Source organism: Lithobates pipiens, unplaced genomic scaffold (genome assembly GCF_037356315.1).
Source record: "Lithobates pipiens isolate NorthernLeopardFrog02 unplaced genomic scaffold, aLitPip1_a1.2 Scaffold_8, whole genome shotgun sequence".
NCBI classification, from domain to species: domain Eukaryota; kingdom Metazoa; phylum Chordata; class Amphibia; order Anura; family Ranidae; genus Lithobates; species Lithobates pipiens.
The window spans coordinates 60,155,860-60,183,291 of NW_027507903.1; the positions used below are offsets into that span (position 1 = coordinate 60,155,860).

The 27,432-nt window shown below is 42.7% G+C and overlaps 1 protein-coding gene across 4 annotated transcripts in view; it reads left to right on the top strand.

The window, feature by feature from the left end:
* PDE8A (phosphodiesterase 8A) overlaps nucleotides 1–27,432 on the top strand; it is a 448,334-nt gene that overhangs the window by 298,494 nt on the left and 122,408 nt on the right. For all 4 annotated transcript variants that reach the window (XM_077471009.1, XM_077471011.1, XM_077471008.1 and 1 more), the window contains 2 exons: nucleotides 10,927–11,117; nucleotides 27,360–27,416. In XM_077471009.1, coding sequence (XP_077327135.1) covers nucleotides 10,927–11,117; nucleotides 27,360–27,416 — 248 coding nt within the window. The remainder of the gene's footprint in view (nucleotides 1–10,926; nucleotides 11,118–27,359; nucleotides 27,417–27,432) is intronic.

Consider the following 27,432-nt stretch of genomic DNA (forward strand, 5'->3'; position numbering starts at 1 on the left):
TTCAACTAGTGAAATCAGTCAAATTCACAAAGTGTACAAAAGTCAGGAACAGTCCTGAGTTGTATTTCTATCAGGACATCTAGGCTTCAGGGGACTCTTAGGAACTTGTTTGTAACTTCCTCATCTGTGTTTGCGATAGCAAGGAACTTGTATATTCAAAGGCTTTGGCAACCAAGCTTCCTTAGGCTGGATTCACACCTATTCAGTTATAGTGCTTTTTGCATTTTGCAGATTAGCACTACAGTCCATTTAGCATAGTTTCCTATGGAACACGTTCTGTAATGCAAATCTGCAAAATGCAAAAAGCACTAAAACTGCATAGGTGTGAATCCAGCCTTATGGTGCAATATTTTGACAATATAACTTAAGCACAGTATTTTTGGTGCTATTGGTGCTAAAGAAAATCATCAAACAAAAACGATTGTTATTACATTAAAAAGTATTTTTGTGATTCAAAAATTCCATGTGAGACAACCAGTTTACATCTTATCCTTTAACCTAATCCAAACTCTAATGCCGCATACACACGACCGGACTTTTTCACAGACTAGGTGCGACGGTCTTCCCGACGGACTTTCGGCGGAGGTCCGATGGACTTTCGGCGGAGGTCCGATGGACTTTCTGAACAAAATGGACTTGGCCACACACGACCGGACTAAGTCAGTTCGAAAGTCCGTTCATTTTGAACGTGATGACGTAAACGAGACTAAACAAGGAAGTTCAATAGCCAGTAGCCAATAGCTGTCCATGCATCGTATTTGGTCCCTTGGACTAGCAAACAGACAAATGGTTTTCCCGATTTTTAGTCCATCGGACTTGAGTCCATCGGATAGATTTGAAACCTGTTTTATTTCTAGGTCCGTCAGACTTTTGGGGAAAAAAGTCCACTGGAGCCCACACACGATCGAATTGTCCGACGGATTCTGGTCCAACGGAAAGCCCGGTCGTGTGTACGTGGCATTAGCCTATCACTATAGCTAAATCTAACCTAAAGCTTCACCCTAACCCCAGACCTATCCCTTAGCTAACTTAGTTCTCAAACTATTACTAAAGCCACCCTAAAGTTATTTCGAAAGCCCAAAGTTTAGTTTTTGCGGTGCATTTTGTGCGTGTTTCGTTTACGTCCTTTTAAAAACACTGTATATAGTGTATTAGTAATGAGTTGGCCGGAAGGACAGCCGCCGCGTCCTTTACAACCAATGAGTCATCAACTGACAGCAGGTTCCCCTCTGACAGTTGAATGTACAAATAAGAAAAAATTCAAGAAAAAAAACCGAGTGGGGTTCCCCCAATGCATAGCAAGCCTTTGGGGTCTGGTATGGATATGGAGGAGAACCCCAAGCCAAAAAAATGGCATGGGGCCCACCAAATCCATACCAGAACCTTATCCGAGTATGCAGCCCATCAGGTCAGGAAAGGGAGGGGACGAGCGAGCGCCCCTACTAATTCATACCAGTTCACATGCCCCCAACATGGGAGGGGCCAAAGCACCTTGTCCCTTGGGCTGTGAGGGTCTGCAGGCAGGGGGATTTATCAGAACCTGGGAGCCCCTTTAACAAGAGGGTCCCCAGATTCTGCCCCCCCCCCCCCCCCTATGTGAATGAGTATGGTGTACATTGTACCCTTATACATTCACCAAAAAAAGTGTCACAAAAAGAAACACAAAGATAGTATTTGAAATTCCTTTATTAAAAAGCAGAAAATAACAACCTCCGAGGTAGATCCCATATCAATCATGATGCCCACCGCACCGCTGCACCAAAAAAAAATTTTTGGAAAAAAATGCTCTACGCTCGTTGAGGGCTGACCGCTGAATGCCTCCTCCGCCTGTCACCGACCCAGCATGCACCGCATCAAAAACACAACATTTGCATTTCAGGTGCGACTCCATTGAAGTCTATTACACGCAAAATGCAATCTGCTGCTGGAAAAAAGTCCCCGACCCTTTCCAAAAATGCACCGGCTGCAAAATGCATAGATGTGAATGTGTACCATAGGAAACCATGTTAAATGGACTGTAGTGCATTTCTGCAAACCGGAAAACGCACAAAAAAGTGCACAGTCAAAAGTGCGGTCAAAAGGGTGTTTGTTTTCGACAACAATGATGAGAATTTTTTTTTTCAAGGGACTAAATTTCAAGGAGCCAATGTGGTTTCATATGGGACATTACATTCATTACAAAATAAAATGTTAAAAGTAAATGGAATTTTGCAGTACATTCATGCAGTCATTACAGTTTGCTGTGTAAAGCCAACTTAATTAAATCTCCTGCTAGTTTTCTGGAACGAGCATTCTCATTGGAAGATTTTTCCTCTATCCCATTGTTCCAGGGACAACTCAAAAGTTAGCATTTTCCCCAATTTCAGACATATATAAAAAACTTTAACGTTATATAAAAGAGGTTGTAAACCATTTCTATTCTATTGAAAGCTGAAAAAAAAGTTTTGGTTAGATACATCCTATACCCAGTGAAGTGAACAGCCTCAATTGATACACAAAGGTTAAACAAATCTCCCTACATACGTTTTACATGTATAACTTCTGTCTTCAGCTTGCTATATTCTTTAGAATTTATCATTGTGTTAGAATTTTTACTTCCTGATTCAGCTGTAGGAGTGTATTCTTGGCTTACACTGTATGCCAGCTGATTGGAGGAAAGGCACCCCCCCCCCCTCCACATAGGCTGAGGAAGGAAGATACTTTCAGAGCTGTGCTATGAAAAGACAAGTTCTCTGCTATTCTATTTATAGCACCCATCCGACACAAATCTCAGGCTGGTTTTATCTCCAATTTCTGAGAACTTGTCAGAAGTTATTATGCTGATAAAAGAGGAACGAAACAGTAGAAAGACATGAGACAGTTGGAGAGAGATAAGTAAACACTACAGATAGATGTGCCCAGGTCAAATTTCATGAATCTGGTTTACATCCACTTTCAATAAAACGAGTATGTGTGCTTAAAGTGGTTCTAGAGGCTCAAGGTTTTTGACCTTAATGCATTCTCTGCATTAAGATTAAAAAAAACTTCTGTGCGACAGGATCCTCCCCCCCCCCCCCCTTATACTTAGCTGAGCCCGATCTCGATTCAATGCTGTGCCCCATTGGCTCCCACTGCTGTCAATCAAATCCTGTGATGTGGGAGCCGGGGTGGGGCAGAGCCATGCTGCCTGTTTCTATAGATGCAGGCAGTGTGCCTCAAGATCAGAGTGCCCCGATAGGAAGCAGCATTCTATGGGGGCACTCGCCCAAATAGGTAGAGCCAGCAGCACCAGCGGGGGGCCCCAGAAGAGGAGGATCAGGGCTGCCCTGTGCAAAACGATTGCACAGAGTAGGCAGGTATGACGTATTTTGTTATTTTTTAAAAAAAAGAGAAGGTTTACAGTCACTTTAAATATATTTTTATATCAGTCTTCTTGTTCTTTTGTAAATCAATACTTAGACTAGGTAGAGGAAGGTCAGCACTCTTATCCAACCTTTAAAGTTTAGGGTTTAGTTATTTTTAGAATTAGAGGTTAGATTTAAATGTATAGGTTAGGTGTAGGGGTAGTTTCAGGTAAAAAGGTTCAGACTTGATTTGAGGTCGATTCACGTTAAAGGTAAGAGTTAGGTATAGCGTTAGCAGTACATGTATCTGAAACACATACATGTGAACCGTCTTACTTAAAATGTAAAAATTTTGCTGTGCATGAAGGTAAAAAAAAATCTGTGTGCAGCAGCCTCCCTAATATGTACCTGAGCCCCTTCATGATCCAATGATTTGCACGAGAGCCTTGGCTCTCCGGGGACTCCGGGGGGGGGGGAGGGGCCGAGCCGTGACTCTGTGTGCGAATGGACACACAGAGCAGCGGCTCAGGAGCTAGTCTGCAAACAGCTTGCTCTGGGGGCACTTGGCAGGAGGGAGGGGCCAGGAGCACCGGCGGGGTGCTCCAGAAGAGGAGGATCGTGGCTGCTCTGTTGAAAACCACTGCACAGACCAGGTAAGTATGACATGTTTGTTATTTTGTTTAAAAAAAAACTTGACTTTATTATCACATAAAGCAGTATACTGTAGTTGGTCGCTAGCATGTCCCAGCCAGTGGCTGAGCAACGAAGCGGTAGAAGCACACAAATGAGGTCATCTCTTTGCTTTTGCCTCTTGTAAGCATGTTCAGGAATGAAGGCAGTACTGAGCAAGGTAATACAGCCAAGGTTAAATCTGGGGAAAACATTTTTTTTAGACATTTGCTATGTGAATTGGCTTTTACCTCTAATGATGGGTGCCCCGTCTGTGGATGGTGCTGTGAAAATATCAGTTTCATTCCTCTCAGACACTACTGTAAGCTGTGAACTTTCAACACTAAAATTGACTGTTCCGAAGGCCACACTTTGGTTTTTTAGCCCTCTTTTGTTACTTGCCCCATACGTAGGCACTTTTTTCTCCTCTTCCATTGTTTGCTATCTGCACTTTCTACCCTGATTGGCCCATTTTTACCGTAAAGGCTCCGAAATTACCAGATTCCGAGATTGAGTTATAACTATACCTCGAGTACCCATAGCTCCTAACTGGCTATCCTTGAATGTCCAGGGTCTCAAGTCACCCCAGAAGTGGGCCAAGGCCTTCTGGAACCCCTTTTCCCACAAAATTGATGATGCGTGTCTCCAAAGGAACACATTTTGCCTCTTCCTCTATTCCTCAGTACTTTGATGCATTATACCAACAAACTTTTCATGTCAGCAAGCAACAGGGAGTTTTAGTAGCCTTTCCAAGGAGAGTTTCTTTCATCTGTCACACGTCCTTCTCAGATCCCCAGGGAGGGTAAATATTGTTACTGGGTTCCCTTATGGGAACATCCTGCACCTATTATCACCCCAATGAGAGACTGTTGCCCTTTTTGTCTTATCTTTTTAATGTGATCCACATCCATTCAAATGGCACTCTCTTCATCTGTGACAATTCCAACTCAGTCTTGAACCCTAAATTTACTCACTCCTTCATGAGTGTGTCACACTCAGAAACTCATTTGAAGTCCTGCAGGGATCTTCTAGAGAACTTTGGTCTTTTTGACATCTGGATGGAACTCCACCCCATTTCTAGAGGATACTCCCACTACTCCCACCCCCACGCTCAGTATTCTCATGTTGACCATGCGTATGCCCAACAACAGTTTACCCCCATGTCATGTCTGCCTCGATATTAACAGTGCCCTGGTCTGATCACAATCCCACCCTGACAATGTGCAGGTCTCTTCTGCTTAAACCTCCCACTATTTCATGGTTTCTAAATTACTCATTATCCCATCTAAGTACCATGGAGGAACTGCGTGTTAAATCTGAGGAATAGTTTAAGCTCAACATTGACTATGTATATTCTTCTGTTACCCTGTGGGAAGCCTAGAAAGTGATAATTCAAGGTCTTATTTAACAAGCCTCTAAACGCAAAAAAGAAAGAGGGGTCCACATAGCACACCTAGAATCTGAGCTGGATACAGCCACTGCTCAGTTGAAACAGCATCCTATAAAACAAAATAGAGCAATTGTTGAATGTTTCTGTGCAGACCCCCACCTGATAGGATGGGCTGAGCGCCATCTTCAATGGACCAAAATAAAGTTCTGTGCTAACTGTAACAAAATTGGCTCAATAATGTTAACCAATAAACTGCAATCATTTTCCCCTCGTCGACTGACCATCTCCTTCAGAACAAAGTTTCAGGTGTACATCTAATTCAACAAAAATTCTGGAAAAATTTCAACACCATCTGGTGCAGCTTTACTTTCTCTCATGAGAACAGCATTTTAGGGACCTGGACATGTTGTTGACTAAATCCTCACTCCCCAACCTTAAGACGGCTTCCCACAAAGCCTTAAGAGTGAGTGTTATGTAACGAGAACCCTGTCAAGGTATTAAGGAATTAAAACCCCATAAGTGCCTAGGCCAGACGGCTTCACAGACGTATTCTATAAGAAACTTCCAGACGTCATAGTTCGACACCTTACCACTATGTTCAATAACCTTAGGAATGGAGACAACCTTACTTCTAATATGCCACGGGCATCTATAGTTATGCTCTCTAAGTCAGACAAGTATACTCAATCTTGGACTAATTTTCATCCAATCTCATTACTGAAAGTAGGCATAAAACTACTGGCCAAGATTCTTGCAAATCATCTTAAGGACCAATAAGAACCAGGTGGGCTTTGTCTCCCTCGGACAGGCAGACAACATTTGATGGACCATCCTTCTCACACACATGGCAGGCCAGAGATCTCAGCAGTTAATGTTGATATCTCTCTACTAAGCGTTTGACACTCTTTCTTGATCCTATCCTAGAGCGGCTTTAAACCACACCCCTTTCCTATTTATAGAGAAACGCAACAAAGGTGTTCCCTGTCACCCCTTCTGTTTTTAATATCTCTAGAACCCCTAACAGCTCATATGTGAGCAGATGTAAACATTGCAGAGGTGGAGTTGACAGGTGTATCACATAAGCTTGCTATTTTTTGGACTATATGTTAAGTTACGCTACGTCCCCACATACTTCTTTGCCCAACCTACTATTTCTTATGAACTAATTTGTGTCTCTCTCGGGCCTCCATGTGAATCTGACCAAATCACATTGCTTGAATGTATCCCTGTCAGAAGCTGCATACTAATCCTTACCTCCCATTTCAATGGTTCACCTCAATCCCATATCTGGGCATAAATCCCACCCCTTCCTATCACTCCTTATATGAAGCTAATTATCCCCCTCTCATCAATTCTTTGAAACACTTACTGGATACTTAATTGAAATGTTCTTTCTCCAGAAGTTGCTGTACCCATTTAGGGTCCTTACAATTCCTGTTCCACTCCATGTCCTTCATTCTCTGCAACAACCTATTCTTAAATTCATGTGGGGCTCTACTAGGCTGAGATTGAATAAACAGCTGTTTTAGAAACCTAAATGTAAGGGAAGACTAGGGGTCTCTAATGTCTCTTACTACTAAAAAGCAGAACAGATTGCCCCCTTAGTCTAACTAAATGTGAGCAAAGTGGCTCCCCCGTGGACTTCTATTGATGTGCTGGACACTGACCCCATCCCCCTTTCCTCTATGCCTTGGATTCCCCTCCACTGTGCCCTAAGCCCTTCTACTTGTTTTTGACCCATACCCTAACAGTTTGGGATTTGATTAAATATTCTGCCCAGTTACTGTCCCTACACCTCCCACTCCTGCCATTCTTTATTTGCTCTCTTTTTCCACTGGGGATGGATAATCCCCAAAGCGACCAATGGTGGAGGCAAAAAGGCCTCACAACAGTTCAATCCTTATTGACCACACAGGTCATTCATTCTTTTCAGCAACTTCGGAACTCCCAAATCCATATTTTTTTTTAATCCTTAACCATGAATTACAATTGGTCTACAACCGCAACAGCCTTTGAGTCCAGATATTGTACAAACACTACAACTCAGGGTCTCATTTCTCTGCTATATTCCTCCATTCCGGGCAATATTAACATACAGGCCCCATTGTACTGTTCAAAATGGGAACACATCTCTATACTGTCCTAACCACTGAGGTCTGGAATAATATGTGGAAAGCTCAGTTTAAATCATCCCGAAACATGATAGCTCTAGAAAATTATGTCACAATGGAATTTTAACCCCAGCTAGGATAGCAAAAGGCTTATCCACCTATCCACTATGCTGTTTCCAGGGCTATTCAGACTTGGGCAACATGAAACACTTCTGGTAGACATGCCCCAAGGCTAGAAAGCTGTGAACCATAGTCAATATGGTTCTCCATATCAACCTACATTAAAACCCCAGGGAAGCATTTCTACATAAACCAGTAGAAAATGTGACCCCGACGAGAGTGCATACTTATCACAGTCATTTTCATGCCAATGAAACAGACAATCTCAAGGGTGTGGAAGTCACTGATGCTTAGATTTGAAGAGGTTGAGTCGTATACAGGACACACTTATCAAAAAGAAACTAACAGCGATCTTTAACAATTCACACAACAAATTTTTACACACCGGCAGGCTTGGCTCGACCATTTTCCATCTTCACAGCTCACCACCGGCTTCTTGAAAAAGTAACTAAAGTGTCATGGAATTTTGTTTGGCATGCTTGAGCCCCTGGGGCACCCCCCATCCCCTCGTATTTCTACCATACCCTGCTCTTCCTTTTCAGTTCTCCCTGATTCTTCGCTGTCTTTCTAATATTCCATTCTTTTCTCTTTTTCCTTAACCTCACCCCCCGGATGTTCTCTCCGTCATACAGGTAATTTTCCTTTTTTCTCTCTTCAATAGCTGCATTAGAACTATACCAAGTAGGCACTACCTCGCCTCATGTTGGCCATTCATTTGTGACATTTCTTGGATTGCATCTTAGATAGGTATACCATTCTCAGTTTGTTGGTATTACTACATCAGGGACTATCCTTCCACCACCTGTTGATTGATGTACCATTTGTACAATGTGGAGATAACCCACATTGTTGGTATTTATATTATTTCTTTCTGTACAGAGGGTTGGACTTTTGCATAGCCATATTTATATGCCCTTAATTATACTGTCTATGTGTGATATTCTTCTGTTCCTTTTTTAATAAAAAAAAAAGTAAAAGAAAAAACTAACAGCTCTAGTACAATGAAGGATTGTGGATCACTCACTCTCCACCTTCCTCTCTTCTTTTCTCAGACTACAAGGTGTTTTGTTAATGGACAAGGGGAGAGGAGGGGTGGATAAATGTCACAAACTCCCCTCATCCATTCACAAACCACTTTGTATTCTGCGATAAGATTAAAAGACATTTTGTGAATGGACAAGGAGAGAGGACGGTCAGAGTTCAGCATTAAATATAAAGATGACTGCATCCCTCAGCAGCTTCTTCAAGTCTCGGGACCCTTTCACAACAGTACAGCTCTTTGTGGTGTGTTTAACACACAATGGTGGATCAAAAGCCACTGCAGCATTTTTGCTAGTGTAGTGCACTGCAATACAGTAGGCTGCAACATGAGTACTGGAAATGGGACTTCAGCCAAACAATGCACATAACTTGTTACTGCAGCACAATATGAATGGACCTGTTTTCTCCCCTGCCCCGATCTTGTAAGGCAGCGGTGTCAAACTCTATTTTATCGAGGCCCGCATCAGCAGTGTGATTGTCTTCAAAAGACCAGTTGTGTCTGTAAGCCCTTGTACACACGGTCGACATTCTGACAACGAAATCCGTTGGATTTTGTCCGACGGATTTTGTCCGAAACTGTTGCATACACACGGTCGGACAAAGTTGTTGGAAAATCTGATTGTACATAACGTGATGACGTTATTTCATTATGATGGGACTACGTTCAGGCTAGTAGCCAATAGCTTTGGTCTAGGAATTTGATCTGAGCACTTTGTCCGTCGGAGTAGGCTACACATGATCGGAGTATGTCCGATCGGAGCAGTTTGTCGGAAAATATTTCCAGTTGGAAAATTTGGTCCGACGGATATTCCGACGGAAACAGTCCGATGCATACCACACACAGTCGGAATATCCGACAAAACGCTCCGATCGGACACATTCCGACGGAATCTCCGACCGTGTGTACAAGGGCTAAGACTAGATGTCCAGAGCACACTACACCACTTTCATCAAATGTCAAGATGCACCTCCACCATCAGATGTCAAGAATCCCCCACCCTCCTTTACATCACAGTGCACCCCCTTACTTTGTTCTGGGGTCTGAGCTGGGAAGCAGAAACTTCAGGGTCTGGAGGATCAGAGGAGAGCTTAAAACAGCTGCTGGAGTCTGAGAATGCTGAGACAAGCAGAGGTGAAGACGAGGGGGTGCTGCAGCTGCACAGAGAGGTGCAGAATATGTAGGAGGAGTTCTGTCCTCCTCTCTACTGCCGACCGCTGAGATGGGGGGAAGAGATGAGCCTCTCCGCGGCTGCATGGAGAAACATGGTTTCTGTCCCCCTGACTACGGAAACAAGGTGGAGACAGAGACAAAGAGCATGCCGCGCCTGCAGGAGAGGTGCAAGGGTCACATGAAATGGCCGGGGGGGGGGCGGATTCAGCCCCTCTGGCCTTGTGTTTGACACATATGCTGTAAGGTATCACTTATCACTAAGATCCCTTTCGCAATGAGCCACAGACAGCATTAGCATTATAGCGCCGCTAGTTCTAGCAGAGCTTTACTGTTGTTTTAGCGGTGCTATTTGACGGCTAGCAGGGGAGATTTTAATCCCTACAAGTAGCCGAGGAAAGGGTTAAATTAGCCCGTGTAGCGTCGCTGCCGAATCGTTTTGCAGGCTCTTCGGCAGCGGTGATCATTCATTTCAGTGGGCAGGATCGGTGGAGGAACGGTGTATACATTGCTCCCGCACCGTCCCAAAGATGCTGCTTGCAGGACTTTTGTTACCATCTTGCAAGCGCACCACTCCAGTGTGAAAGCCCTTGGGCTCTCACACTGGGGCTGCAGGGGAGGCATTTTTCAGGCACTTTACAGGCACTATTTTGAACCCTTTAGCGCCTGAAAAATGCCTCCAGTGTGAAAGGGGTCTAACTAGATTGCACAGCCAAAATGTGTTTCCTGATCTTTTGCTAACATTCATCCACCTGGCCCAGAATCTATACCAGATTTAGGTCCTATTTGTGTGCAGTGGCTGCAGTTTAATGTAATACATACAAACCACACTTTTTCTTATCATTTTCATGAATTTTAAAGTCCTGTATTGTGTACACACTTGTACATGTGTACATACAAAATGTATGAATTTTAGTACATACATGTGGATGCCAAACAAAAAAGACAAAACAATTATTTAGTGGTATATATTTAGTACATAAAATACTTTGAAATTACATTAAAGTCAACAATATGTGTTTTTTTTTATTCAATCTTCATAAAACTTCAGAAAAATATAACATTTATATTTTCTTCTTTTCTTGTTTCATTTCTATTATTTAGGTACTTTTAGTATTTGCCAAAGAAGATAGCCAGAGTAATGGATTCTGTTGTGCGTGTGAGAAAGCGGGCTTTAAGTCTAACATTGCTAAGACACCAGAATCTGCTTTGGAAAGCTTTTTAGATAAACATCATGAAATTATCATTATCGATCATAGACAGACACGATCTTTTGATGCAGAAGCTCTATGCAGGTATGTAATGTAACAGATTCCATTGTTTCAGCAACGTTGTGTATTTTATTATTACTTTCTATAGGATTGTACCTCTTTTTAGGTAGTTGTAGAGTTTATTTCCTTCTTGTAGCACAGACAAGCCTTGAATCTGTCAATAGTCTCAATTCTTTAAGTTATATCAATTGTTATTTGACATACTGACCCTTATTTTCAGCATTAAGGGCTAATCAGTACAGAAAATTGATAATCGCAACGCTTAAAATGCCAATAGTTATGGAATTTAACACATTTGCCATATCTTATTGACTCAACACATGTCCTGCTTTGTATTGCCTAAACAGAACAGCCTTTTGGCCTGAAGCTAGCGACTCTAAATTGCAGTATATGATATAAAATACCTACTAAAATAGGAGATGAACTTGTTTTTCACTATTTTACATTGACAGCTGAATTAGGACTGGTTCACACCTGTGCAGCTTTGAAATCGCACTACTTGAGCACACAAATGCGATTTGCACTGCCGATTTCATTGCGCCTTGCAACTTCATGTAACAGAAGTCTATGCAGGTCACAATAAATTGGTAAAAAGTAGTGCAGGAACCTTTTTCATCATCGATGCGTCATGAGTCACGCGATATGAACAATTCCGTTGTTGGCAATGGGGTGCAACTTGTCATGCGATCTGGAATTGTTAAATCGCATGAAAGATCACAACGATGTGAACGAGGGCTTATGTTTAAAAACCATACTCAGCAGCCCAACAAATTTAACATTGTCTTGTGCCAACTGCCGCTCTCAGCACTCCGGGTCCCACCCTGCCATCTTCTCCTTTCATGCCATCAAGAGGCCAGCTGTCTTTTCTGGGTTCTTTCATTGCAGTGCGGTACAGATTGCCCTATGTATGGACAATGCAGTGTACTTTGACCAGAACCTTCCTGGGGTACATAACGTCCATATCCCAAGAGGCTTCGGGTGGGTGTTGCCATTCTAGCCCAGGTGAGAAATCCAGAAGTGCAGTTCAAGGATTCACTTGAAAAGTATCTACCCCCTTCTCTCCTCAAAAAAGTATTATCCAATTGTGTGTTTGTGTTTGTGGGTGGAGGGGGTCAGGAGTCATAGATGGGGGTCTTATTTAAGTTCTCATGGAATTTTCATTTTTGCTTAAGTTTGAGGAGAAGATACATAGATAGATATATAGATAGATAGATAGATAGATAGATAGATAGATAGATAGATAGATAGATAGCTCTATATAGCACCTACACTAATGTTCCTAGACTTTAAAATGCATTCCCAGCCAGAAATCTGCAGACACTCTACCACCCACTTTTCAGAGCTCGAGGCTGGGTTCACACTTATGCGAATTGGATGTGTGTTCCAATTTGAATCACAGGAGACTGTGACCGGCTCTCAATGGAGCCCATTCACACATCTCCGGGGTGGCCGTGGAACGCACATCAGAAGGGTCCTGTGCGTCTTTGACTCAGTTTCAGGTTCGATTTCAGGCAAAAATTTGGACCTGAAATGGTGAACAGGGACGCAATGGACTCCCTGCTGTGCCCCACGGCTGCTCATAGTGTGAACCCAGCCTTAGCATTGAGCAGCCAATCACCAGGCCTGAGAGAAGTCACAGGGAGGAGGAGCGTGTTTACCAAATACTGACTTTCAGAAAGTCAGTATTGCCAGAAGATTTTCAGGGTCTCTGGCTGCAGGTAAGGGCACCCGGGAATCATAGCCAAGAAGGGTGCAGACCAAGTTTACATTGTTCAATATTTATACAGGTTCATTCTTTAACCCCCCTGGCGGTATTCCCGAGTCTGGCTTGGGGTGAATATTTTGTACCATTAGTGGTAACCCCGAGCCAGACTCGGGGCCGCATCGCTTACTTACCTTCTCCCCTGGATCCAGCGATGTCCCCCCGCTGTACGGGCGAGCAGTCCTCTGCTCGATGTATCACATCGCCGGGCTTCGTTTCGTGCGAGCGTTGTGGTGCACGGGGACAAAGAACGGCGCCAAATTCAAAAAGTAAAACACACACATTACATCCCCCTTTGTCCCTAGTGGTCTGTCCTGTGTCCTGCATGTAGTTTTATATTATAAAAACTGTTCTTTCTGCCTGGAAACTGGAGATTGTCCATAGCAACCAAAACTGTCCCTTTACATCAAAAATGATTATAGACCAGCTAGAAAACAGCGATAATAAATTGGAATCACTCGCAGAATTGATCGATAATGATTTGTGGGGAGATCCGTCATCAAATACTGAAAAGTAATGACAGTGACAATTCTGCAACTGAGCAAATTTCAGTGTTTTTGATTTGATTACATTATTGAATATTTTTTATTATTGTTATATTATTATTTTGTATAATTATTTATAGTTATTTATTATATTATAATTTATGATTTCATTTTTCAAACTTTGTCATACCCGGGATGTTTTCTAGACTCTGGTTTGGACAGATTTAAGTGAGTTATTCCTAAGAATTACAGGACTACAATATAAAACGCCAAATTTTTATGCAAAATAATTGTACCGCTTTCAGCACCTAAAATCAGAAATAATCGTACCACCAGGGAGGTTAAATGAGTGTATAATGAAATCTTTATACTTTCTAAAGTATCCTCAGGAAGGATGTGCTGGAACTGGAGAGAATCCAAAGAAGGGCAACAAAACTAATAAAGGGTCTGGAGGACCTTAGTTATGAGGAAAGGTTGCGAGGACTGAACTTGTTCTTTCTGGAGAAACGATGCTCAGGAGGGGACATGATTTAAATTTATAAATACCATACTGGTGACTCCACAATAGCGATAAAAGGGAAGGGAATTTAATAAAACACGCTGCCATTCACTAAAATTAACCTTAAACTGCATAGAGGGTTCTTTACTGTAAGAGCGGTAAGGATGTGGAATTCCCTTCCACAGATGGTGGTCTCAGTGGGGTGCATCGATAGTTTCAAAAAACTATTAGATAAGCACCTGAACGACCTCAACATACAGGGATATACAATGTAATACTGACATATAATCACACACATGGGTTGTACTTGATTGTGTCTTTTTTTTCAACCTACTATGTAGCTACTTACCAAATACTGAATATATTTATTTTAACAAGATATATTTATTTTGTCAAGATTAAGCATACATATTTACTATTACTTTCAAGACAGTTACAGACCCCAGCATTGGGGGGTTATGCTAAAATCTTTTTGGCCGTCCTTAACCCTAAACTGAGCAATCTGCTGATGAGTTGCTTTTTTTTTTTTGCTTGGTGCACAGCAAGACACAACAGTTTTGCTTTCTACAGTATTCTTTGTAGTGGGGATTACTGTCTTTTCTAGAAGTTGGAAACCGTTACACTTCTGACCTGCCAGCTGAGTTCACACATGAGCCAGCTGTGATAATGTCTGCCACTGTTAAGCTTTGTTGCACATTTACTTTGTCGTGCAGTTTTTGCTTTCCTTCCATCGTCTTTTTCCTTAATTTTTTCTCTGGTGAAAGAAGGTTTCCTCTCAGCTGCAGATATCTCTTGCTTCCAGGTAAGTGGTCTCTAGCAACAGGTGCAAGTCAGAACTTAAAGCTGAAGTTCACTGTTACTACAGTGATTTCCACTAGCTTCCTTGTCCAATGTGGAGTGGGTGCCCTGCTGCTTACTGAACACTAGAGGTCGTTTGCTCAGTATAGGCACCACTCAGACAACACTTTTCATTTTCTCAGTGAATGTAAAGTGTTCTCTGATTAGATGAAGTGGAGATCACGATGTCGCCGCCCCATCTCTTCACTCTTTGCTTTCTTTCAGTAAATGCTCTCCAAATTGCACCCAAACTCAGCGAGCGACCTCCTGTGTTCACAATGCAGCAGAGAAGCCAATGTAAGTATGTGCACTGCAGTATCTGCCATATCTGTGAAATCCTTCTGGAAATCACTGTAGTAGGCACTGGCACTGCAATGATCTCCACTTCCTTCGGGAAGCTGTGCTGATTGTCTGCTCTGCTGCATTGTGAACACAGAAGGTCACTCGCGCAGCATGGGTGCCATCTGTAGAACACTTTGCATTTACTCAAAGAAAGCAAAGTTTGGAGAGGTTGGGCAGTGACATCATGCTCTCCACTTCATCGAATCAGACAACACTTTGCATGCTTTGAGAAAATGGAACCTGTGCTAAGTGAGCAACCTCTGGTGTTCAGTAAACAGCAGAGCAGCCAGTGCCCTCTACAGTGATTTTCAGCTTCCACACGGATCCCACAGGTATGGCACATACATACCCACATTGCTCCAAACTGGACCAAGGTAATTATCAGTGACGGCTGGTGTTCAAATTTTTTTTGGGGGGGGGGGGGGGGCTGGCACAAACGAACTGAAAAATACTGAAACAAAAACATCTATTGCAGTCACTGTGCCATCAATTGCAGACACACTGCCCATCATATGCAGCCACTTTGCCCATCATATGCAGCCAACTGTGCCCAGCAAATGCAACCACTCTGCCCATCATTTGCAGCCACTGTACTCATCATATACAGCCACTGTGCCAATCATATGCACCCTCTTTGCCCAGCAAATGCAGCCAACTCTGCCCATCATATGCAGCCACTGTGTCCATCATATGCAGCCAGCTGTGCCCATCATATGCAGCCAGCTGTGCCCATCATATGCAGCCACTGTGCCCATCATATGCAGCCTCTGTGCCCTATCAATTGCAGCCATTGTGCCAATAATATGCAGCCTCTGTGCCCATCAAATGCAGCCAACTGTGCCCCATCAATTGCAGCCTATGTGCCCATAATATGCAGCCACTGTGCCGAGCAAATGCAGCCAACTGTGCTCCATCAATTGCAGCCACTGTGCCAATAATATGCAGCCACTGTGCCAATAATATGCAGCCACTGTGCCCATCATATGCAGCATCTGTGCCCATCATATACAGCCTCTGTGCCCATCAAATGCAGCCAACTGTGCCCCATCATATGCAGCCTTGGTACCCATAATATGCAGTCACTATGCCCAGAAAATGCAGCCAACTGTGCCCCATCAATTGCAGCCACTGTGCCCATCAATTGCAGCCTCGGAGGCCCATAATTTTCAGTCACTATGCCCATCAAATACAGCCAACTGTGCCCCATCAATTGCAGCCTCTGTGCCAATAATATGCAGCCACTGCATATTCCATTTGCTTTGCTAACACACCTGGGTGGACTGCGAGCACAATGGTTTGTGCTCGCAGTTCACCTTTTTTGAAGCCTTCTAGAACCTATGGCTCTAATCAGGTGCTTCAAAAAGACACCCCCCGGTGCTGTAATTCAGGCACCCACAGAGGGTGTGGCTGGAGAGAGGGGGCAGCGCCCGTGCGCCCTTAACCCCCCTAGCGGTAATCCCGAGTCTGGCTCGGGGTAGGAATATACTGACAGGAGCGGTAACCCCGAGCCAGACTCGGGATGGCTTCGCTCGATGCAGGGGAGGACACAGGGAGCGTAACTCACCTTGTCCCCTGGATCCAGCGATGTCCGCCGCCCTGTGCGATCGAGCTGTCCTCCGCTCATTTCATAGTGCCGAATGCCGCCGAGCTCCGTTCCCTGCAACGTTACGGCGCACGGGAGCGGAGAACGGCGGCAAATTCAAAAAAGTAAAAACACACTAAACACACACAGCACTGTAATCTTACAGATTACAGTGCTGTATTAAAAAATACACACCCCCTTTGTCCCTAGTGGTCTGTGCAATGCCCTGCATGCACTTTTATATTATAAATACTGTTTTTTACTGCCTGGAATTTGGAGATTGTCCATAGCAACCAAAAAGTGTAAATTTTTCAGTGTTTTAGGATTTTATTACATTATTGAATCATTTTTATTATTCTTTATTATATTATAAACTTTATCATACCCGGGATGTCTGCTAGACTCTGGTTTGAACAGATTTAAGAGCGTTATTCCTAAAGCCGCGTACACACGGGCGGATTGTATGGCCTACTTAGTCCGCCATACAATCCGACGGACAGTCCGTCCTACTTTCGAATGAACGGACTTGACCACACACGGATGCACAAACAGTCCGTCGAAAGCTTGCGCGATGACGTGTACAGCACGTACGACGGGACTAGAAATAGGAAGTCCAATACACAGCAATGCAACCTTTCGCCGTGTAAATCCTTTCTGAGCATGCGCCATTCTTAGTCCGTCGAACTAGCCTACTGACGAGCGGATTGTCCGCTGAAACCAAAGTATGACGGACAGTATTTCGAAAAATCCGAAATACTTAGTACGCCAGACTGCACGCCGAAAAAGTCCGCTGAAGCCCACACACGAGCGGACTGTCCGCTGAAATGTGTTTCGACGGACTAAGTAGGCCATACAGTCCGCCCGTGTGTATGCGGCTTAAGAATTACAGGACTACAAAATAAAAGCCAGATTTCCGTGCAAAATAATTGTACCGCTTTCAGCACCTAATTCCAGACTGAATCATACCGCCAGGGAGGTTAATGGATGCACCACCACTGGTAATTATGTAAAAAATGCCATATCTAAACTTTAATTTTTTTTTTTTCAATTCAACTGGCTTTTTATTGGTACATTCAATAAACAGTACCAATAGTAAGAACATTATCACAGTAAACGTCAGTGAGGGTAACAATAATTACATCATAAGGCATAGAAGAAGACATCCCATGTAGAGAGGAGATTGCATTTAGAAATAATAGGGGGTTTACAGTCCAGGGTAATACGACAGAAAATATAGAAACATAGCTTGCATGGTATAGCAAATATTCATCCTTCTCATGGTTCCCACTCCACTGAGAGTGATATTAGGAACTCAACAATTAGTATATAAAAAACAAGTATATGGAGGGGGCTTCATTATATAGTCTCCGGGGCTTGTAACCACTTATCCCAAATTTTACCATATTTGGAAGGACAACCTCTATGTAGATACATTTGTTTTTTGTATTTTAAACCATTATTTACTTCCATTAGCAACATTTTAAACTCAGGTGGGGTAGGCCTCATCCACTGTTTCGCTATGGTTTTTCTAGCAGAGAACAGCATTTTATTTAGGAATATCTTGATTAATTTTTTGATGTCTGGTTCTGGGTATATGCCTAGTAGGCACAATTTGGGGTTTAATGTGATGCCCATGGCGTCATGCAGGAATTGGACTACTTGTGCCCAAAAGCCCTGCATCTTAGGACGATCCCAGATCAGATGGTAGAATGTGCCCGAAGCCACATGGGACAGTTGGCGGTTTAGTCCTGTTTGTACCTCGACACTCTAGTTGGGGTAAGGTATGCCCGATGGGTGATGTATATCTGTGTGAGGCGATCTGACAATTTGGGGGATACCAGTTTGCAATGGTCTAGGGCTTCACTCCATTCCTCATCTTTGAGTGCCCCAACATTTTCCTCCCACCTACCCTTCAGTGCATAAGCTGACCTGCTCGCCAAGGGTGTGATTAACATTTTATAAGATGTAGACATCTGTTTTTTGGGATCCAAGCTACATATTAGGCCACAAAGGGGTTCACTTCAAGTGGGGTAACACCAGCTGAGAATTGCATTCTAAAAGTGTGATGAAGCTGAAGATAATGTAAAAATAGTGGAATGCTATTTCTCTTAGCATATCGAATTGTTTTAGATCACCATTAGAGATCAAGTGACTTGGGTAGTATACGCCCTTAGATCTCCATAGTTCCGAGTCTGGTAGGGAGCGAAACTCCGGCAGGTCAAGGTTAAACCAAAGGGGAATGTGTTCATGCAGTGATGGTGGTTGCATTTTGGTCATCATTATGTCTTTGGATAAGTTGAGATTTTGCGTTCGACCGATAATGGTTACAAGGGGGTCCCTGGTTGAGTGGGACCACTTGGTGCAAAAGAAGGTTAAGAATCTTGCTCTATCAGTTTTCGCAATATGGAACAGTTGTGATAGTTGCATTGCCAAATAATACATATTGAGGTCAGGCAGTGCTGTCCCTCCCAAATCAGTGAAGTTCTTCAATTTTTGCCATGGAAGTTTATGCCTACCTTTCCCCCATATGAATGTTTTGAGGATAATTTCCATCGCTTTGAAGTGCCGAAGCACCAGACATACTGGGGGGTGCCAGAGTATATTTACTAAACTTCAGCTTTAAGGTGATATTTGCATTATCATTCTAGTTTAAAATATATGATTTGTAAATATCCTGTTTTAGCTTTTTATAATTACATGTCAGAACTGTTGGTATCGAGTCTTCATTTTCTGTTATCAGCGTTAGCATGGCTGCCATATTTGAGTAGCCTCAGTCTGCACAGAGAGATAACTTCCTTATACTTCTTTCCTTAAACTATGAAGACTTGTGACACTCCAGGTACAGATAGCTCTGTCTAAAGTCAGTAATGTGATAGAGGGGTTCTGCTAATATCACACATCATATGACCTGAATACTTGAAGGACTAGGAATATTTTCTCAGCAGAAGAAAACATTTAGTAGGCAGGACTGGGCTGCCTATACCAGAAAATTTAGAAAACGTTTAAAATATTGAGTGTGCAGAACAGACCTTTGGAAGGGTTTTTTATCAACAAAGATCTGTTTTAACAACTATTGCCAAAGTGCAGACTATCCTTAGGGTTTTGTGGTTGAGTCCATCAAAGCTTGCCACAACACAGAAGGAAGAGAGGAGACTTGACAATAGTGCAAAATAAATGCTTGCCAAAGATTCACTTACTTTCAAGTCACAAGTTACCTGCAAGCAAGATGATTCTACAGCTAGCTGGATTAACAGTTTAAGGTGAACCTGAGAATTGACTTGATATCATTGACACAATGCTAGAACTGTAATGCCGCGTACACACGATTGGAATTCTCGTCGGAAAAAGCTCTGATGGTTTTCCGATGGAATTCGGCTCAAGCTGTCTTGCCTACACACGGTCACATCAAATTCCAATCATTTATAATGCGGTGACGTACCACACGTACGACGTGACTAGAAAAAGGAAGTTCAATAGCCAGTAGCCAATAACTTCTGTCTCGTAGTTGAATCTGAGCATGCGTGATTTTTGGTGTGTCGGAATTGCATACACACGATCGGAATTACCGATAGAACGTTTTTCCGTCGGGAAAATTGAGAACATGCTATCAATTTTTGGCTGGCGGAAATTCAGACAGCTAAATTCCGATGGAGCGTACACGCGGTCGCATTTTCCGATGAAAAGCTCTCATCTGTCTTTTTATGGCCGGAATTCCGATCGTGTGTACGCGGCATAAGACTGGTCTTCTTGCCCAGAGTGCAGGGTTTTCCCTTTCCTCCCAAAAACACCCATCCAAATCATACTCTTGGTCCCTGACATTATATATACCTTCTTCAGTGCCACTACTCTTTTTCTCTTCAGCCATTAGTCATTAACCATAGGAAGAGTTGTAGCACAGGTTTGATTAGTGAAATCCAGCTACTGGGAAGATGGCAAGCCAAAGTACCAGACAAGGTATGTTTAATGTCCCACAATAGGATGTTTAGACAGCAGTGTGGTAGGAGATGCTCACATGGTGGCTTCTTTCCCCCTTCTTGACCTTTTTTAAACCTCCTTGCTATTTTCCCATGCTTCCACTCAGCACAAAGTATGCTGTGGAATCATCCAACCCTTAAGCTGGCCATACAAGGGTAGAAGTTCTTAAAAAACAAGAATTCTATTTGGAACATTTGTTCAATTTTCTAACAGTTAATGGGTACTCTTGTTTTTGACCATAGCAACAAAAAAACTCATAGGAGCAGGATGGAAAAATGTTCAAGAATTAACCCAATTCTATCAGCATTGTGATTTTCATTCAGGAAATTCCATGCATTCAAAAATCAAATGTTAAACAGAATTTAACATAAGTTAAGCCTACGATGGTATTATTGAATGTACTGATGACCTGTTTCAGTTGAAAATTTAAAATAAATTCTACCAAATTATGGCCAGCTGTAGGTGTTTTCTAAGCACCTTTATGTTCAGGAGTGTCTTAGATAGCCTTAAAGGAGAAGAACAGCCAAAGCTCATTTGGCTGTACTTCTCCTATGGATCACAGGGGGGCAGTTCATTCTACACTCCTGTGATCTTTTTTCAGCAGATTGCAAGTTGAAGCCTGCTATTGGCTGACATCACAGAGCCGGTCCAGGCTGGGGTAAGATCATGACAATAAAGTCAGGATCCCCCACACACCCTGGACCGGCACCTGGCTCAACCTCTCAGCCAGCTGCTGAGAGGCTAAGCCAGTCGCTCCTGCTCCCTCTACAGCCCCAGTGAGCACAGGGGGAAGAAGAGCAGATAGCTGGTGACTGTCAGTCAACAGATCTCTGCTCATGGAGCTCCGAGAACCAAGTGATCGGCAGTCTTTGATCACTCGGTTCTCAGCCTTAGAGCCGACAAGGGGACAGATGCAGCATTGGACCGATGCTGCATCCACCTAGGTAAATATGATTTAAAATAAAAAGGGACTTCGCTCATAAGTTTAAAGTGTTTGTAACCCAAAAAAAGAGAGCAATTCTGTTCCCTTATAGCTTATGCCGTCTAACCTACCCCTCTGGAAGCGGTAACAAACCTGGCTGATCCTGCCTGGTTCTGCCCTCTCCCCTCTAAACAGACCACATTTTATCATGGCTGCTGAGCCTTGACACCGTGGTCAGTTTACATACCTCCCCCCTCCTCTCCCCCCTCCCTGCTTGTCAGCTCTGCGTGTCTGTGTCTCCACAGAACATAAAACTTAAAATATTTACTGCCAGCCCCTCTCTTGTATGCAGCCATAACAAGCAGTGGAAGTGTTTTTTAAATCGATGCCTCTAAATATCTTTTATCAGATATCTTCAGGCTGGTCACGTGACTCTCGGTCACTCTATTCCTCCGATCCAGGGCTACAGCCGGAGGGGCTGAGCGGCCAGCACGGCAGTCACGTGACCTTCCCGGCTGACATCAGGGGGAGATATAGGCTCCTCCCACTGTAGCCCTGGATCGGAGGAATAGAGCAGCCAGGATTCACATGACCAGCCTGAGGATATATGTTGAAAGGGGTTTAGAGGCATCGATTAAAAAAAAAAACACAACACAGTAGGGTTTATTTACTAAAGGCAAATCCACTTTGCACTGCAAGTGCACTTGAAAGTAAATTTACTGTAGATCCGAGGGTGATATGCAAGGAAGATAAAAAAAAAACAGCATTTTAGCTTGCACATGATTGGATGATAAAATCAGCAGAGCTTCCACTCATTTCAGATCTACCCCTTAGATTTAAAGAGATTGCACTTCCAAGTCCACTTGCGGTGCAAAGTGGCTTTACCTTTCGTAAATAACCCCCAGTGTGTTACGATTGCCTACAAGAGAGGGGTAGCAGTGAATGTTTTGCTAGGGTTACAAACGCTTTAGGGCCGGTTCACACAGCGGGCGAGGCGACACGACTCGCCTCGCCTCGCTCCCGCAAGTCGCCCCCGTTCTGTACAATGGAACCGCTCTGAGAGGAGCGACTCGAGTCGCTCCGACTCAGAAAAAAGGTTCCTGTACTACTTTCGGGCGACCTCGGGGCGACTTGCATTGACTTCTATACAGAAGTCATTTGCAAGTCGCCGCCGAGGCCGCCGCAGGTCGCGGCAAGGCAAGTCGGAGTCGCCTCGCCTCGCCTGCAGTGTGAACCGGCCCTTAGGCAAAACTACAGGCAAAACTTTTTTTTTTTTCATTTTTGATAGCCCAAGGGAGGGTCAAAAGCCTGGTCAATTTATTTTTTGCCATCTGTGTCCCATTCACTTATTTTCCCATAACCAAAATAGGAAGTGAGATGAAATCCCTGCAAATTAAGGGAATCCCTTGGGACCCCCCCCATCACCAGAACTAGTGTCCCCATTGGAACATTCCCCCTCTATTACTTTTCTGGAGACAACCCAAAATGTGGGATTTTCTTTTACTTTCACTTTCAATGCTAATGGTAAGCAGGAATATTGGTAGATGGTGAATCTCCCTGACGGGGACACAAAGAGAAATGAAAGCAAACCCATCTACACTATATCAAAAAACAAATGAAAAGTTCTGCCTTTAGTTGTACTTTGGAAATGTGCAATGGCTGTGTGTTTGTTCATGCTAGTTCTGAGATGTGAAGCTGAAAGAAGTAAGCTTCTTTGATGTCACTGCCTGAAACCAGCACGGGATTTATGTAGTCAATTCTCAGAATTGTTCTTGAATACTTGAGAGTATTTTCTTCCAGTAGTGCCATACTTGTATTTTCTTTCTTTCTTGTTTTTTCTTTTTTTATTCAAAACTGCAGTATATTTAAAATTGTGATCATTTTACAATAAATGTTATTTAGTTGTAAAAAAAAGATGAAAATCCCCCAACCTTTCTATTCTTTTTATTTAGGGCTGTTGCTGAAAATTTCCATGTTCGAATAATTTTTTTTTTTTAATTGATCGACTGATTTCGATTAATTATAATATATATATATATATATATATATATATATATATATATATACAGATCCAACTACTTTTAGCTGATCTCCTTGCATTGCAACTCTGCATTAGTCAGTGGTAAATGTGGTATACACTATATACAATCAACCGACACTAGTTTCCACAATCCATGACTTAACTTCACAGTTCACACAAATAAGTTTTAAATTCAAACTGTAGCACTGACGAAAGTAATTTTTTTCCACAGTAGCATGACAATCCCTCCACCTCTGGTCTAAATAATCACTCTCACCTTTTGGCATGGACCCCTGTGCAAACAGGTGGTCATGCAAGCGAGTATCAAAAGGGTTAACACAGACCTTAAACTTCTCTCACGTCTCCTTAGATCTCAGCAAGGACGCCAGGTCATGGGTAGAAAGAAAAGATCTAAGTGCTCACCGCTTAAGTATAAGATTTAAGTTTTGTGTTCAAACACAAACTACTTACATAAAGATGATAAAAACACAGCATGTAAAGCCGACAATCATGTTAGTTCCATAGGGCAGCAGCGGGTGACATAATGCGTAGCTCCTCCCCCGTACGCGTTACTTTCAATCAGAACTTAGACATCACCGGACTCCTCCCCCCATTCCATTCGTTAGCAGACGGAGGCACTTGGGGAAGGGGGGAGGATTCCAGTGACATTGATGTCCGTGACGTCACCAGATCTCCGATGGAACTCCATGAAGACCCGGAAGCTGGCGGAGAGGTGAGTTAAATAGGGATCAAAAGAAATTTGATTGATCAAAAAAATTAATCGATTAATTGAGGAATTAATCTTTAATTTCCACGGCCCTATTTTTATTTAAATTCAGCTTTAAAAAACTGAATGAATGTGACCACCAAATGGCTAAATGTCGCCTATTGGAATATTGGAAACGATGATATGAGAAATGTATTTTGGAAGAACTCTGTTTAGATGTTTCTTAGCCTTTTGATGAGCTGAAAATGGAATAGAAAGGCCGAGCTTTTTCTATGTGGTTCCTTACAGGCTGAGTATGGGGAAGCCTCTTGAAGACCTGGATTATCTTTGGTTTACCATTTTTTGAAGTATGGTAGTTTAAACTATATGTGAGCCCATATCTCGTAAAACAACCCATTCAGATTAAAGTGGAAATGAAATATAAAACATTTGTCTCCGGAGAAGAGACACCTGTGAGGGGATATGATAGCGATCTATAAATACCTTACTGGTGATCCTAGCATAGGAAAAAAACTTTTCAGTGCAAGGGGGTTTCAAAAAACACACGCCCATTCATTGAAACTGGAGGAGAAGCGGTTTAAGCATAGGCCCTTCATGCCAATGTAACGCAAATATGCGGCCTTCTGCTTTAAGTGGTTGTACCAGGGTGATGCCTGCAGCTGCACACATTACCCGGTACCGTTTTCTTAAATCCAACGGTCGGCTTTCTTATAATGACTAATTAGCCACTCGGCTGGTATTACAAGCAGCAGGAGGGGGCAACCCCCCCCCCCCCCCAGCCACCTTCCACTGCTTGCCCAGGCTTTCCCGTCCCACCAGGAGGCTCGAGCGACCAGCCGGCAAGTCCACCGGCTAACCAGAGACCCGAACAAAGCCGGAATCAGCTTTGATCGGGTCTCAGATCTAGTAACCCGGAAGCGATGTCATGATATCACTTCTGGTTTACTGGAGCCTTAAAGGCATCAGCCATCCAATACACTCCTCCGGATTGGCTGAGACAGAGCAGAGGCGCTAGTGGCTCCCACGGCTGTTAATCAAAGTCAGTCAGCCAATCAGGGGAGAGAGGGGGCGGGGATAGGTTGGGGCTCCGTGTCTGAATGGATACATGGAGCTCTAAATCGGCTTGGATGACAATCTGTAGCAAGCTGCTGGCTGAGGGGCACTCAAAGGAGGGAGGGGTCAGGAGCAGCAAAGAGGGGCCCGAGAAGAGGAGGATCCGGGCTGCTCTGTGCAAAACCAACTGCACAGAGGAGGTAAGTGTAACATGTTTGTTATTTAAAAAAAAAGCGAGCCTTTACAATCACTTTGTGAATACTGTTTTATACCGTGCAAGAAATGCATAAGGTATAAAAATGTTTAGGCTATACATTAAAAGGTGCTCAGAGAGCTAGGGGAGGGGAAACAGCAACAAACTGTGAATGGCTGTGCATGGGGGCATGTCAGGACAAGTCTGATCATTGGAAAAGAGCAGGCTGAGTTCTCAGTACAGTCACAAAACTGACCATGCTGTGCTCTCATGCCCAGTATGGTCAGATTTTAGTAGGAAAGTAGAGGGACTGCAATGACACCAGGAATATCACACAAAGGAAGCAATACAGAGAACAGGATACTTTTTCATATAAGTACATGGTGCAGCAGACAAATATAAGGAAAATTAAATGTTGGGTTAAGATATTCTTTTTTTTTTTTTTTATGAAATAAAAAAGTTTATTGAAAAACCGAACAACAATACATTCAGACACAGTTTCATTGCAGCCATAGATCCAAATACAGCAGCCATAGATCCAAATACAGCAGTTATTACAGGTATCATATGGTGTGTAACGTATTGACACTTATAATAGGTCGACTATATATATAACATTAGTTATGATAGTGCTGCATAATTTTCCAACCTCAATTAACAATAATCTAGACTTTGCGTCCTGAATCATAAGGAATACTATAAAAAGTATACACATAACAGTAAACAGGTATGTGGGAGAGCTAATAATAGTAGTCCGCAGCAAGAAAATGTAACATCACTTTCTCCCTATGCAGTTGTGGTTGTTCAGCATGGTTCCTCTACAAGCAAATATTGTAAGAGCCATAAATTATACAATTATTTTGGCACTACCTCCCTCACTAACAGATCGCATTTGTAATTGTCTATCTTTGGCCAACTGGGTTGGACCTAGGCCTGGAGTGTCCAGCCAAGGTTGCCACATTAAGTAGAATTTTTTAAGGACGTTTCTATGTTGGTAGGTGAGTTTTTCTCATATTAGCATATTGTTTACCAATTCTACCCATCGTTCCCCTGTTGGGACCCTCGGAGTTATCCAGAGTCTCCCGATTGCCTTGCATGCCAAGTATAATAGACGGAAAAAGCTGCTGTGTGGCCATTCGGCGAGAGTGAGGGTATATCCAATCACCAAGGAGGAAAACAACTGGGGAATGCGGAATTCGAATTTGAAATACCTGAGAGATAGTGGACAGAACATATTGCCAGTATCGGAACAGTTTTGGACATTTCTACGTGATGTGCAATAAGTCTCCTTCATGTCTACAGCATTTTGGACATAATGGGGAATCCCTGAACCCCATTTGTAGCAGTTTAGACTCAATAAGAATAAATGCGAAAACTTATGTGATGTAGAAACTGACGCCAATGGGGCAGATGTTAGACATAATTCCCACTTTTCCCCGTCAGTAGGACCCAGATATTTGTCCCACCCCTTGGGTTAAGATATTCCTTAGGGACATTGTCTACTAAAAGTTTTACGGTAATGTGAAAACCAGTGTTTGCTCCACACAGAACAAGGCAATTTCCTAATTCAACAATTATTATTATTCAACAATTTATTATTATTATTATTATTATTGTTATTATTATTGTTATTATTATTATTATTATATTATTATTATTATTATTATTATATATTATATTATTATTATTATTCAACAAATTATTCAACAATTCAACAATCCTAATTAACAATTTCCTAATTCAGAACATTTTTGAAATGTATTAAATTGTCCTCAAGAAGAAATTAGTCAGCTGTCTGTGATCATTTTAAATGTGATATCTTTATGTATTTTACTATTGCTTACCTTGTTTCTTACTCTGACATTTAAGGTCCATCAGAGCAACCAAACCCTCAGAAAACGCTGTAATAATTGCTGTAGTTAGAAGGTAAGCTTCAGTATTA